The 15,559-nt window shown below is 39.2% G+C and overlaps 2 protein-coding genes across 4 annotated transcripts; one reads left to right on the plus strand and one right to left on the minus strand.

Annotated features, from left to right (window-relative positions):
- Positions 1-409: 409 nt before the first annotated feature.
- LOC136706134 (calcium/manganese antiporter SLC30A10-like) lies at positions 410-3,445 on the plus strand. The gene is made up of 4 exons (XM_066680075.1): positions 410-884; positions 2,099-2,164; positions 2,315-2,554; positions 3,006-3,445. The coding sequence occupies exons 1-4, from the start codon at positions 410-412 to the stop codon at positions 3,443-3,445; spliced, it is 1,221 nt and encodes a 406-aa protein (XP_066536172.1).
- A 2,152-nt stretch (positions 3,446-5,597) lies between these two features.
- On the minus strand, positions 5,598-14,739 carry LOC136705111 (S100P-binding protein-like). 3 transcript variants are annotated; one of them, XM_066678339.1, is made up of 6 exons: positions 14,499-14,632; positions 11,044-12,403; positions 10,490-10,647; positions 9,495-9,595; positions 9,012-9,111; positions 5,598-6,660 (listed from the first exon to the last, which is right to left on the minus strand). In XM_066678339.1, the coding sequence occupies exons 2-6, from the start codon at positions 12,340-12,342 to the stop codon at positions 6,537-6,539; spliced, it is 1,782 nt and encodes a 593-aa protein (XP_066534436.1). In that variant the 5' UTR covers positions 12,343-12,403; positions 14,499-14,632; the 3' UTR covers positions 5,598-6,536. The 3 variants fall into 3 exon arrangements, with proteins under 3 accessions (XP_066534436.1, XP_066534437.1, XP_066534435.1); XM_066678340.1 differs by lacking the exon at positions 14,499-14,632 and adding an exon at positions 12,511-12,569; XM_066678338.1 differs by lacking the exon at positions 14,499-14,632 and adding an exon at positions 14,633-14,739 and having other exon boundaries at positions 5,599-6,660.
- Positions 14,740-15,559: the final 820 nt, after the last annotated feature.

Below are 15,559 nucleotides of genomic sequence, written 5' to 3' on the forward strand. Positions count from 1 at the left end.
TATCTGATACAGTAAAGATACAGTAACTGTCAATTATTCATCTCAAAGCCTCAATCTGTGTCGATCTCGTAAACCAACTAACCGAGGTTACGTAATGCCGACTGTGTGTGTGTCTCTTGACCTTGGCATATGATTGGCTAGGTTTCTGTCAACGTCAATTGCAGTTTTTTTTATCCAGTTTACGACCCAAGTAAAGGGAGATAAAACAAAAGCGCAGGCACACTCAAGTCAGAACTAGGTTCATTTAGCTACTGGAAGGTTAGGGTCAAGCGGTAGCTTTGTTTAGACTGTGCAGCACAGTGTGAAGAACACACTGTGCTTTTAAAGATACATTAAATTCACTTTGTTCAGTGAGTGACCAACGCTTCTACATTCATTTTCTCAACCACTTCAAAAGGACAGTAAGAAAATGGGTCGGTACACTGGGAAAAGCTGTCGCTTGATTTTTATGCTGGGGACCATGTCCTTGTTTTTTTCAGCAGAAATAGTGTCAGGATACATCGGAAATTCCATAGCGCTGATCTCGGACTCCTTTAACATGCTGTCAGACATCATCTCGCTCTCTGTTGGCTTGCTAGCCACGCGTGTTAGGCGTCGTAGCGGATCAAGGCGTTGGAGTTACGGCTTAGCCCGGGTCGAGGTGGTCGGCGCTCTGGCCAACGCTGTGTTCTTAGCTGCCCTTTGCTTCTCCATCTCCGTTCAATCACTAAAGCGGCTTGCTACACCTGAGGCCATCGACAATCCCCAGCTGGTTCTTGCAGTCGGCGCGACAGGCTTGGGCATCAATGTAGTCGGACTTCTCATCTTCCAGGATTGGCGCTGGTTGTGCAGGAGAACCAAACGCCAAACATCGCAGGAACCATCAAACATGGACGAGGAAGCAGGTGCTTGATTTGAAACATTTATTTGCTAAGTTTTCTTAATGTACATAATTATTATTAAATGCTCACAGTACATGAAGACAGTGCTGCTTCATCCATTTTCCTTAGTCCGTTTAAAATGTATTACTTTTTTTTTTGCCTCAATTTCAAATCACAAAATCAACACACAGATCCTGTATTTACGAGTATGTCAGCTTTATGATTTGATAAATTATTAAAATTAATTATTGGCCAATTTTCTACTTAAGTGTTGAATGCATTGAGTGGGCAATAATGTTAGATAATGTACCACAAGCCTAACTAGCATTCTTGGAAGAGACCTAGATATTAAGTTAGCTATGTGGGATGTCAGGATGACAGCACCACAGCATCCTCTGCCAGCCTAATCTGTCTACGAGTGTGGCAACAAGGACACTGTTTTGGCCAAATGTCCAATGACGAGCACTCGATATATGGCCAATGTGTTCAAGACCTGTGTTGACCATTTGAGATGAAAATGTCACAGATCATGTAGCAGTTTTTACTTATTTTTAGATTTATTACAAGTGTTAACCAGTCAGTGTTGTGCCTAGTATTCTGCACATTTGCATAAACTACATAAATACTGTCAGAAATTGTGGCAGCAACAGTCCTGCAAATTTACATACATTAAAATGGAAATTACATAAATTTAATGTATGATACTTAAGCATTTTAACCTATTTTTAAGGCCAAATTTGACCAAACTAATGAGCATCTCATTGATCCGAAGCCTTTTTATTAAAATGATAACGTTAACTTAAACATTATTAATATATTATCTTCCTTAGTATAATAAATGGCTACGCAACCTATTTCCTTATCTAGATTTACAAGCAATATTTCACTTCTACAGTATTATATTATTCCACGGAACATCTCCATGCTGTATAATTAGGGTTTATTAGACATTATATGCTTCAACTATTTACAACAGGTAGGACAGAGTACTTCATCACTGAGACTTGTTCTCATTCTACACCCACCATTTAATAGTTGCTCTGATCAATAAATTTATTTAAAAATTAACTGTACATGGGTCAAGACAATCTGGAGTTCACCTGCCAAGCACATCTCAAAGCTGGTCAAGTAAAGGACAAATGGTCATTAAAGAAAGAGATTAATGAGATTAATGTTGTAGCTCCTGAAAATGTTATTGCTTTAATGTGTGATTAACTGGATGTTTGTCTCTATTGCAGTTTACCAACCAGGGACAGATTTTGATGAACCACCAAGTGACGAAGGTCAACCCTTAAATATCAGAGGTATGTCCATCCACTAATCTCCTTAAAGCATCCATTCCTTGTTAAATTAAATCCACCATATAATGCCTTTTTAATATTGGAAAGGAGTTTTAAAAACAGATATTTAGCTTCTAATCATTTACACGTTTGATCTTTGTTGTCCTCTCCCAGGAGTGTTACTTCACGTGCTGAATGATGCCATGGGTTCATTTGTGGTAGTGGTCACTTCAACCCTGTTTTACGTGTGGCCCGTGGAAGAAGGCACCCCCTGCACTTGGCAGTGCTATGTAGATCCCAGCCTGACTCTGGTGATGGTGGCCATTGTAATGACTTCTGGTGCTCCTCTGGTCAAAGAGACAGCCACTATATTGCTGCACATGATTCCTCACGACCTGGATTTCACCAAAGTCGGTGAGTGTCTCAGGTGTTTGAGGATTGGAACGGAGGTTGTAATAAGCACTTTCATTTCAGCACTCATTTTTAAGGATTTGTACTTCTGTACTCTCAAATGATACTAGACTTTCTTGCAGTACATTAGTGGAGAAATTTAAATTTAACGTCACTGCACCGCAGCCCTTTACAGGGAATTTTCTTTTTGATGGTTAAGCATATGAGCGACTTTAATAATCTTCAGTATCTTTGCTGACAGATATAGGTTTCACTGCAGTTCAAAAGAGAACTCGGTTCTAGAGTAGTTTAGTTTAACAATGTTTTGCAGGACTCTGCTGCTGCTTTAGTAGTTATTTTATTTAAATGACCAGTCGAACCTCTGCTTATTTGTGAAGAAGACAATGATTATGCTTTCCTTCCAGTATTCTATAACTGACTTTTCTAAACTCTCTCCTTGTCATGTATCTTGCAGTGGAAGATGTGTGCAGCCTGCCTGGTGTCCTCAGTGTTCATGAAGCCCACATGTGGGAGTTGACGAAGGGTCGTTATTTGGCCACATTTCACGTCAAAATCACCTTAGAACTACATGGCTCCTACTCGGGAATCCGAACCCTACATCAGCAGATCAGAGAAATATGCCACAGGGTCCACATCCACAGCGTGACCGTTCAGCTGGAGTTCGATGACCTGGGCTTAAAAGGAGTCCGTTGCAGTAACCCCTGCCTTTCTCCCAGTTGCATCAAAACCTCCTGCTGCCCAACTGATGTTCGAGCCCTCTCCGCCTGCAAAGCAAGCCTTCCCCCTTACCCTGGAGAGCCAACTATGAACATGTTTGACAAGAACATGCTAAAAGAACAGGAGAAAATACAAATACAAACAATGAATACATTCTCTTCAGTCACAAAATTTTAGGAAAAACATCCTCAGTGAAGGGTCTGTTTATTTTAATTTGATAGCAATGTTAATTGTTAACTCATCTTTCAGGATTAGTCGGCACAGAAGGTTTTTGCGAATGATATTTAAGCGGTTAAAATAATATAAAAACCATTGAGGCCATGTTTTTAGTTTCAAGTATCCAACATCCAGACCCCTCTCAGACTAGATTCTTCTAGACAATGCTGCTCACATTGGCTTATTATTATTATTTTTTTTTGTTAATATTTTTTTTTATGAAGTGGTGAAATGAACACTCAAGTTTGACATGAGAAAAAGAACAATAAAAGGAAAGAGATAATTAATTCTCATTTAAGCATCTGCTAAAAATGGCAGTGTTTTTGACAAAAGGAAAAATAATGTATAAAAAAATATATTTTTTGTACTTGTAAATATATAAATTGTATGTACCAGTGTTATATTATATTTTGAGTATGTTTTTATTGGGATTTATGTATGGTGCACTGTGCATCTCAGGCAGATGTACAAACAATTGCTAAAGTCAGCTGTTTTAATAAAAAATGTAAGACTTTTCAGTGTTGTGCTAGATCTATTATTTTATTCAACTGTCATTTATTAGTAATTAACTCATTTAATAAAACAGATTAATACAGATTTTCCACTGAGAACTGAGAGTTAAATGTTTTCTTAAATTAAACACTACACATCTCCTGTAAAAACAACACCCACTTTTCACAACAGCTGAGATACAGACCTGTTCATATCACTCTGGTTTTACATTATAATCTGGTATAATCTGGTTTTATATTATAAATATTTTTGGTGATACAATCCTAAAACTGCTATGGACAGCAATCACCATCTACAGCCCTTCAATTTTCAAGCATTAGTTTCCTTAAAAAAAAAAAAAAAAAAACTTGTCACAGTGTATCTGCTGTGTTTTATCTTTACATGGAGATTTATTTATTTGAAACTCAGTCGCTCCTCAAGTGTGGGGTGGTGAAAAGCTTGGGAAGCGTATCTTTTTAAAACTGACAGCTGTGCATTTTTTAATCTCAATATAAGTTACCTACTTTTCCTGATTCATCAATCAAATGCCCAGAGGTGTGTTAACGGCAATCCAGAATCTCACCCTTGGAAAAGCTCAGCCTTTCTCATAGCATTGTCCATGTCCAAAACGAACCCTTTGGAGAACGAACAAACAAACGTGCACAAAAATATATACACTTGACAAACACACACACTATTTTTTATAAATTATACATAATTACTTTAAACAAAAAGGACAAATTAAGGTTAAGATACAAAGTGCATAAGCAGAACTCACAGTGGACGGTTCACGGAAGAGTGTATGATGAGAAGACCGCATTAGAACCAACAGCTTTAAGGGAAAACAGGATAAATAAAAATTAATCAATTTTTACTACAGGTGAAGTAATAAAATCTCAACGTACAAAAAACAAACACTAATATTATTACCTGCTTCCTGGTTTCTTTAGGGACACGAACTTTGTAAGCCATCCTAGGACTGGACACCCAAAGACGTCTAATCGTAGGCCAACCTAATCCGTGCTTGTCCAATAATCATTTACATTTACAGCCCAAAAACATTTTAGCAAGGAAATTCAGTCACCTGCAAATTCCCAGAAGCTGGAATTATTTTGATATGAGACTTCCAAATCAAAGCAGAAGCGAACCTGGAAATGACCCTATGGCTTGTTGTGTACATGTTTTGCTTGTTGTCTTGTTAATACACATTTTTTATGTACAATTTTTTACCCTAATATCAACAATAATGATTTCCTACTCCACCCAAATATGAGCAAAACCACACCAAATAAAGGCAACAGTAGACTTCTTCCAATTCTTCCAACACTTCCAATCCTGAGTTATGAATGTAGTGAATGAGAAAAAAAAAAGAAAAGAAAAACCCCACTTGATTTCTCTCCAGACATTATTTAAAATAGAGAAAAGAACTTTAAAATGTGCAATATTTAGGAGTTCCCAGAAACAAAACTCAAAAGATCAACTGCACCTTAACCCCAGGTCACTGAGCCACAGAGGCACTATCAGCACTACACAGAGATAAGCTCTAAAATTGGCCCCATTTTTTTTTTTCTCACTGTTCTGACTTTAATATTCTAGGAGTAAATTGGCTTGATTTCAGATATTCAGCTTAGAGAGATTCTTTAATTTAATTGTAATTATAAATTTAAACCAAACAGATGCTATTAAAGTGCCTAAAACATTTGCACAAATTACAAAGAGGGGGAAAAAATCACTATTTACATTACACTAAGACTTCAGAGTAAAAAATTCAAACAAACATCATGCAAAATACCATAAAGTGTAAAACAAGCAACAATATTTAAGGAACTAAACACTACAAACAAAAGCAGAGAGGCAAAGATTTAAAAGTCTGAAGGCACAGTCAAAGGTATTAGAAATAGCGCGTCTAGGCACCAAAGATAAGGTCCATTTGGTGTCTGTTCATGGTCCAATCCTAAGTGTGACATGAAGACTGAATAAATCTTTTTCTGTGTCAATGCCCTCTCAGTTAATAATGGGAACCACAACTAACTGGTAAAGGACATAATTGTCAGGAATGGAGGAGGTAAAAATATAGTCAAATTTAAACACTACACGACAAACAATGACAATCCACCCCCCACCCCCACACACACACACACAAACATACACATACACATCTATATACAAAAGCACATTTAGATTGTGTGGTTGCTCAAAAGGCCGACAAATCAACGATTGGAAAGCACTTACTAAACGTCCAGAAAGGCTCGTTGGCCTGCCGCTTGAAGGAGTGCTGTAAATTTAATCTGTGAACCTCTTTTACACCAGCATCGCACAAAACACAATTAAGATCTTGATCAAAATCACACAGTATGCTGAGTACAAAAATACTGAGCAGTATTCTTTACAAAGACAACATAAAAAAGTGCAAAGGCAGAAAAGGAAAACAGGGATTAGATTTGAAGTACAACAGGTACCACTTTACTCAGCCAGAAGTGTTAGTGCAGTCCCTGCGGTAGAGACAGAAAAAGCAGGTCTGTGTGTGTTCGGCTGTAGCGTATGTCCATGTTGTAGAGCGTTAAAGCACTGGACTCCTTTTGAATGGCTGAGGCACTTTAGCAAAGCGTCTGTGTTTGCTGTCATTACATTTCTGCCATTCGTCCAGGGAAAGCAAACGCCCGCCGTTACGTGGCTTGTAGTTTCTTGCAAAAACAAAAGTAAAAGCGTCATTGCACTGATGAAACAGTAAAATGAACAAGGCCCTAAAATACAGTTTCTACACGAGACCTGTGGATGGTGAGGTTAAACGCTTAAAGTGCTTCACACTGATAACACACACTCTCAATACAGTACTGTGCAAATGTTTTAAGGCCCTTTTATACATGCACTTTTCCCTGGGCATTTAACAGTTATTAAACAGAAAAGAATGCATTGTAAACATGAGCCAGATTGGAAATCCCAGCAAAGCTAACACAGCAATTTCCATGCATGAAGCCCTAGTGCAAACCCGGGAAATTACCACAAGAGCTTGTGTGTGAACAGATGTCTAGATTACTGTCAATAAACCTAACACATGTGATGTGTAAAGTGTTGGGCTTAGTTACAACAGGATTCATAAACGAAGGAGCTGTTGGCCAGTTATTACCAAGGACGTCACAGTCAGGTTACAGAGATTATCATGACAGGTATGAAGCTGTCCTGATAAAACACAATATAAGGGCTGCATGTGTGAAAGCTCGAGCGCTATCAGTAAACGCTGCTAATCTGTTAAAGTCCCATGCTCTGTGTGGAAAATATTTAGAGCATCTGAGAAAATAGGTTATTTGTCTGGGATTTATACTTTATTTATCAAAAACACAGATTACAATTTAATGTGTGAGAGAGCATTAGCTTATACAATTTCTAAAGGAGCTCAGTGTTTACATTTACAACCCAATGTTATTTATCAAATTAATTCTTCATTAAATCATGAAAAAAAAAAACATTACTGTAGCAGTTTACTATGCTTATATCTAACACTTATCTTTCAAAACATGAGTACGCTAACCTTAAAGGGACGCATCCAATAAAATCAGCAGCGCTGTGTACAAAATTTGTCAGATTACCCATAATCCACTGCGTTGTTTGGTAAAACCCCCACGAGTTAGTGTCCGAAATCATTCACTACCCTCCTGAGTTCAGTTCCCTATAATAGTGAACTACATAGTGAATAATATAGGGAACGGTAAATAGGGAGCCGTTTCGGACACAGTATAAGTCTCTAAGTTTTAATTAAAGGGAACCTATTCTACCTTTTTTATTAATGAAACATCTGTGACCTGCTTTGGTTAAAATACCACATGGATCAAATTCCACAGCAGGGTTCTCGCCCTGTCTAAACAGCCCTGTTCAGAGAAGCCGGTTTCTGCACCTGTTCCTTTAAATGATAGTGAGCTGCCTTAGTAAATTTTGCTCAGTTTAGCCTCGTGCTCTCTCAAACAGGCCCCAGTGCTGTGACTGGAGGGACTCAGACGAGGGGTTGGGCCAATCCCGAAAGCACTTGACATCAGCTGATGAACAGTAAAGCACGAGTACATTCTTCTTTAGACCAGATAAAAAAAAAAATTGTTTGGACAGAATGTACAGTGTCTTTCCCTCTGGTCAGCAAACATAAAGCATTGATCCTTTGTGTGTGGGGGTCATTTTAAAAGCATGGTCTGTTCAGACTCTTGTTGGAGATTAGGGTCACTCTAAAAAGACAGTGAACATGCATTCATTCATTGTTTGTAAGCGCTTATCCTGTCCACGTTCGCATCAACACACCCTGGAGGGGGTGTCAGTCCTTCACAGGGCGACACACACTCATTCATTCAGACACACACACACACAGACACACCCACCCCTATGGCCACTTGAGTCGCCAATCCACCTACCAATGTGTGTTTTTGGAGTGTGGGGGGAAACCGGAGCACCTGGAAGAAACCCACGCAGACACAGAACACACCACACTCTTCACAGACAGTCACCCGAAGGAAACCCACACAGACACAGGGAGAACACACCACACTCCTCACAGACAGTCATACAGAGAGGGATTGGAACCCACAACCCCAGGATCCTGGAGCTGTGTGACTGCGACACTTTGCCGCCAGACAGTGAAGAGTCTATCTCCAAAAAAAAAATAAAAATAATATTTGGTTGGGAAGTGAGATTTGGGTCATTTTTCCCTGCTGTTTAAATGAAAGTGTCTCAATGTGCAGAATATCTCCAAAGATATATGTTTGTACAACTTAGAACTTCATTTATAAGAGACTTGCAGTTTTTTTAAAACTTGTTTCCTTGAGGCCCTCAATTTTTGCACAGAACTGTATATTCACTGTAGATCTGTCCTCATTGGAGTCCCATATTTATTTCCCACTAGTGGCTAGGGCTCAGTTTTCCAAAAGCTTTATACTATTAAGATCATCTTAACAGTTGAAGAGTGTGTTTAATGTATAGTTTGCTCTACCGTTTTACAATGTCCATCCACTAAGCCTTTGGGAAACAGACATTCGATTGATTTACATCAGTTTACCTGTGGGTAAGATCTGAGGGGTGCTGCCATGGCTTTCCATGGTGGCTGCTTCCCTGACTGGCAACAGTGTCCATGAGGTGTAAAAGTTCGTTCATGACCCCTATTAGGCAAACAGAGCCAAGTTCAATATTGCAAGATCATTTTCTAGAGATACATTCCTAAATAATTAAAACTAGCAAAAGGGTAATGAACATCAAGGTTTACACCCCTAACGTTATCAATTGTACAGCATTAGAGCATGTTTCCTGACTGCCACTTTAACTAATAAAATACATTCAGCATTCACGTTCCTGGTACTGTACATAACAAATAAAGTGTGCTAGCAATAAACCCGCACTGATATCCCATCTGCCTTTTATTATCTGTCGAGTGTGTTTACGATGTCAAAGTGAGTCATGTTATAAAAACAATCTCAGCACAACTGTAACTGTAAATCTTCTCCGAGTAAAAGTAAAGCAGTGAAACAGGACATTTGTAGATTACCATTCCCTGCTCCTCTGTTATCGGACATGTGTCTCTTGACTGAGTCCACATACACCTCCTTCTGACTCTCCCATTCTTCTTCTCTGTGAAACACCACTGGCCTAACAAACAAACACAGACGCACTACTTAAAAGACTGACTTCAGTGTACACAAATATTACATTTAAACCCAAAATACTGCTGAAAATACTAACAATCAATTACACTTATTCTTACATTTTTCAGAGTGACTTATTTATAGGCTGATGACTGCAGAACAACCCACTTTACTAACACCTAAACGGATCAGTAAATAGTTATTTAATTTCCTCGAGTCGTACCCTGAATGATAACTATGACAGTCATCCTGATTTGTAATTGATATTGTAATCAAATCTACATTTTCAATCAACCTTGTAACATCAATACTAGATTCAAATGACTGAGTTAATGGCAGCATAAACAAGACTACCTTCCAATTCCAGAGCTATTTACAAAAGCCGAGTTCCAAACTCAATAAATTAATAAATATTTCAGACAAGTTACAAAAACAGAAGAATGACTCCCTCTACTGGTTTAAAAGTGTTTTTCTGGTGAAGTCTGACCTGTGCAAAGTGTACATAAAACAATTACAAGACATTAAACAATTTAATAGAATAAATAATGACTGATATTTTAATGCTATTCTCTATTCAGGATTTATGCTCAAAACATTAGAAACAATACTTTTTCAAATCTTTAAAATCAGTTTGGTTACAGATGCCAATCCTGTGTAATTTAAATAAATTGTAGAAAGCTATAAAAGATTAAGAAAATCAAGAAAGCCGTATAGACTCTAGAATCGCTACAGAATAAAATAAATACCCAGAATGCTTTGTATCAGATCATTTGGAATAATTTGTGATATCCAGAAAAGGTATTTCTGCAAAAGCATATTACCAGTTAACATATTCTAGGCTTCTTCACATCATCTACATATACCAAAGCTTTTCTCCTTTTTAACAGACTACACACACCTCTGGACTTGAGTGGAGATTTTCTTTTTGTCACTAGATTGGGATTTTGTCTCCTGCTGCTCAGTCGATTTTGCTGTTGCTCCTGTTGTACCTCTGACATCAGGTTTACTGTCGACTTCAGGTCTCCTGGATTTGGTCAAAACAGGCTTTGACTTTACCTGGGCGACACACAGATTGGTAGAGTTACTGAACTATGACCTGCAAGCATTTGTTGAAAGATAACTTAATTTCAACAGGGGAAAAACTGTGGTGCACTGAAGAAAAAAAAATTAATATCACATACTGGTTTAAAACATCAAAAAGCTATACTTGTAGTTTTTATGCATCCCTAATTTTGCATATCATCACTGTCCAAGGAAAAACATGCATCTCCATTTGTGTAAATTTTTAGTTTATTACATCATGTGAACACAGCAGCTGTCCTTCACATTGCATGAAAATTTCATGACAGAAATGCTCCAAAATTACGTGAATAATGTTGCTAATTTTATCGATACCTGCTTTTCTTCTGACAGCAACGATACACAATAGTAAAAGCAGAGTTCTTGCCAAACCTGGGCCTGAAGCGGTGGTGTGTGCTCTGAGCTCTTCGTGGGATATGTTTCCTCCTTGAATGTCACCTGAAGGTTTAAGTCCACCTGCTGAGTGACAGACGGCAAACCCTCGATCTCCTTTACCTCACTGATGATGTCTGTGACAGACGTTGCCTGTTGCTCAAGGTGGTGCACACTCGACTTCTGGATCGAGGAGCCAACACTCCCAACTTCACAGTCCAAAAAGGGGATTTGTGGGCTACTTGCCTCATCACAGGCATCCAAATTCATGGAGCCATAAAGAGAAATAGGAGAGGAGACATTTAGCGGCTTCTCGTTTACTACAGGAGAGCGCTGTCCCACTTTTCCCAATCTCTTCATTAGAGGAGATTGTTCAACAAGCTGTCTGAATACGTCCAGTGGCGTAGACATGACTGGGGTTGCAATCAGTGATTCAGGAGGCGTTACATTCTTTGACTCTTTCAGCTTAGCTGCTGTATAGGATTTTGTAAAATAGCCCTCATCATTTTCCATTCCCATGCCTTTCCCATAGTGCCCTTCTACTTTACTCTGGACCTGCGTTGAACTCGGATCCCTTTGGAATAAGCCGTGGAGCTCCCAGCCCTCAGGATTTTGACTGAACTGCTCTTCGTCACATAAAGGCTGAGAGCTCTGAATAAGGTCATTGAGGCCATCGCTGTTAGGCTGCTCCCCATAAATGGGGCTCAGACACAGTATCTCATCCACGTCAAAATCAAACGCAGGCCCAGGATCGACCGAATCCTCACTGACTACAATCACAGGGCTGCTTGATCGGACATCACTGAGACAAAGTGAGGGACTGTTCTGACCATCACTCTCATCACTGCTATCTATCCACACCAAGCTTCCAGGAACTACTTTAGGGTCAGGCACTCTCTTATCAACACTACTGCTGTCTATAGTAATCACATTCTCTGCTACTGAAGAGGATGGAGTCTCATCAGTTATTGCTATAGTCGAGTCTAAAACACAGGCAAGATCTGGTGAACGGTTCGTAGCACGGCCTGGCTTTTTCAAAGGAGTCTCGTATGTCTCGTCAAGACAGGAGTCATCCAAACGCCTCTTACAGCTAACCAAGGCTTTGCTGTTTAAGATCTCAATTTTTATGTTGCAGAACGGACTCTTAGGAATCAAAGATGCATCACTCAATCCAGAATCCGTGCTACTACATGAGATCACTCGCGAATAAACCGACAGGGGCGGCAAGTGCGTAAACTCTGCCTTACCTGAGCCAAGTCTACTGAACACTGATTTTGGAGGCGTTTTTTTATCTGCCATTTTTAGATAATTAAACTATAATAAGATTTAGGGAGGAGTGTCAGCTCCTGCGAGAGGTGTCCTGTGGGGAAAAAAACACAAATCTTAGCAGATCATGGCAAATATGACCTAAATAGATATCATCGTTGTTAATGGTAAACAAAAGATTTACTGTGAAAACATATTTACACTGATAAAGGTCTTCTCAGCATCTTACAATCAATCTACGGACAGGCAGATGGTGAAAATGGTTTACTTCTCAATTGAAGAAAGGTTTTAGAAACTAATGTTAAAGTCTAACAGTGGGTGTTTCAGCTCAAAAACCTTTTGCAGTAACAAATCTATCTACTATTACCCACATACATTAATATTTGCAGGTGTGCATTCTCATACCGTGGACTCAGAGAGAGAAACGTGAACTAAAATACAGACAATTCACGTCCAAATATATCCAATAAAACATCTGTAAACACCTGCTCGCTCAGAAATCCTTGGAAATCACTCTGCTGAACTCCACATTAAACTGATTGAACACTACCTCCACTAAACCATCCACATACTACATACACTGAACTCATCAATATTTAAAAACAGCATTGTCTGCACGTGCAGTATGACTGTGGTATGCACACTGTTCACTCGTATACATTTATACTGTATATATATCATCACTAAACATTCACACTATAAACACACTATATTCTATAAGAGCTTATTATATGAACAAGCATGTAGATATACCAATTTACACATATCTACTCTCTACCCATGTATAGTGACTTATAACGTCTAATATTTATTACCATTCATAATCTTTACAATCATGTATTGCCCATTCTTGCTATTGCACTCCTCCGTCTTTAACGAGTGCCACTATTTGCACTTCTTATAGATGCTAGGCTCACGTTGCCAGAGTCTCTAAGTGGAGTCTGGAACCTTTAACCACTAAACCTAGCCAGGAACTGCCACGCAAAAGGACCAATCACAAGTGGGTGGAGCGTACGCGGCTAACACTAGGTAGAGGCTAATTGCATTTTGTTGCCTTGTACAGATCAATGACAATGTTGAATCTAAATGGACATTAATACAGTCTGACTTTGCTGCAGTAACAGATCCTACTCTTCTGGGAATACCCCACTAGTTTAGGGATGGGGTACATTTTCCCCCCTGGGGCAAATTAATATTTTTTAATGGACCACAGCCTTCAACACTTGCATAGAGTAACAACTACTAATATGGACATAATACTCCTAAACAAACTCGCCTTCAGGATTTCGACGCAGTCTTTTGAGATCTGTTCACTCGCCTGTGTCATACTGTACATCTTTTTAGGTCGCTGGAAATGTGCAGTTAAAATATTTTTAGGTCTTTGACCTTATAGTTCCCTGTAGCACGGGATAATGTGTATGTGGGGTGATGTCCTGTAATACCGCTTTTTCTAAGTAACAAGTCGTCTCCACAAATTAAGCCTACTGCCTTTCCTTTCACTTCAACGAGGAAGAATTCCACTGTTCATTTTTATACAAAGACATCACTTTACAGGTCCTCAACCACACCTAACTGATGCCAGAGATGCAATTGGATGAAACTGCTGGGGTGCTCGCAGCTGATTGGCTCATTTGAAAAGTGCTTTCGTTTGAATAAACACAAACTGTTTTGCATTATAATGACCATAACCTCAACTGAATTTGAGTCAGGAGCTCTAAAGCCAGCTCTCAGTATTAACACAAGCTCTTGGTCTTGGGCCTTTGTTAAAAAAAATATATATAAAAAATTTAAATTTAAATTGCAATTGCAAAACTGGCCAGAAAAATCTTAATTATTTTCCCCAAACAGCTCTTTCAGACCTCACCAAAACGCCACAGCTGAGAAACTGAGATCAATTTACAATGATTGAGCTGTAAAAATGAGTTTTATGAAAACGGTGTACCCAACTCTACACTTCAAACATTAATTTTCCTGCCGAAGTGTCAGAAAACTCATGCTAAGCTAATGCCCCCAAACACTACACTTGCTAAACTGTGTGTAAATTACATTTATTTCAGGTTTATTATAGCGGGTACGCATTCAAATCAAGTGTATTTATCACGAAAACGTACTTACATAATATATAAACCCAACTAAAGGGTTTTAAGTAGCTAAGTTAATGTAACCTGAGACTTATTTACCCGACCTACCTTAAATGGTGCAGACACTAAACGTACATTCTAGCGCTCGTTTAAGGTGGAATGGAAAATTAGCAAAAGAAGCTCCAGGCGGTGTACATTACATTAAACTTTAAAATAAAGCTGTAGAGTGATATTTAATCTACCTGGTTGTGTTTTCCTCGGTATTTTTTTTTTATTATTATTAATTTTTTTTTCTCGGTTAACCAACCAACCGCCGTCTCTTCCCGCCCTTCCGAGTTATAAACCTGAGGGAACCCACTCGGGCAGCTCCTATATATAAGGTTCGGTCTCCAGCGGCGATTCTGATTGGCTGAGCCGTCTCCCAGCGTATTACCAACATATTATTTTATTTGCTGCATATAATACAGTGAATATTGCATTTATATAATAATGGCTCATTTATTTCTGATAAAATATTTGGTGGACTTTCTGCAGTGATACTGACGTGTTGGTAGTGTGTTATGCTGGTACTAGTTGATCAGACACATCAGTACTCCTGGAGTTTTTAAACACTCACTGACCACTGTACAGACACACCTACCATGTTGGTCCCCTTTGTAGATGTCAAATTTATGGATAGATCTGTTGGCTGCAGAGTTTGGGTCTGTCTGTTACCCTCTAATCAAGAGGTATTAAACATTTATCTTCAGGAGACCCCCACCTTGCCAGTTTTATGAGAACTTGAGAACCATGATAATAAATGCTCCTCTATTTTCTGCATATATGCTCCTGCCTCTGGGGACAACATGAGGTTGTGGGTTCGATTCCCGCTCCGGGTGACTGTCTGTGAGGAGTGTGGTGTGTTCTCTCTGTGTCTGCGTGGGTTTCCTCCGGGTGACTGTCTGTGAGGAGTGTGGTGTGTTCTCTCTGTGTCTGCGTGGGTTTCCTCCGGGTGACTGTCTGTGAGGAGTGTGGTGTGTTCTCTCTGTGTCTGTGTGGGTTTCCTCCGGGTGACTGTCTGTGAGGAGTGTGGTGTGTTCTCTCTGTGTCTGAGTGGGTTTCCTCCGGGTGACTGTCTGTGAGGAGTGTGGTGTGTTCTCTCTGTGTCTGAGTGGGTTTCCTCCGGGTGA

This window comes from Hoplias malabaricus, chromosome 8, assembly GCF_029633855.1.
Source record: "Hoplias malabaricus isolate fHopMal1 chromosome 8, fHopMal1.hap1, whole genome shotgun sequence".
NCBI lineage: Eukaryota > Metazoa > Chordata > Actinopteri > Characiformes > Erythrinidae > Hoplias > Hoplias malabaricus.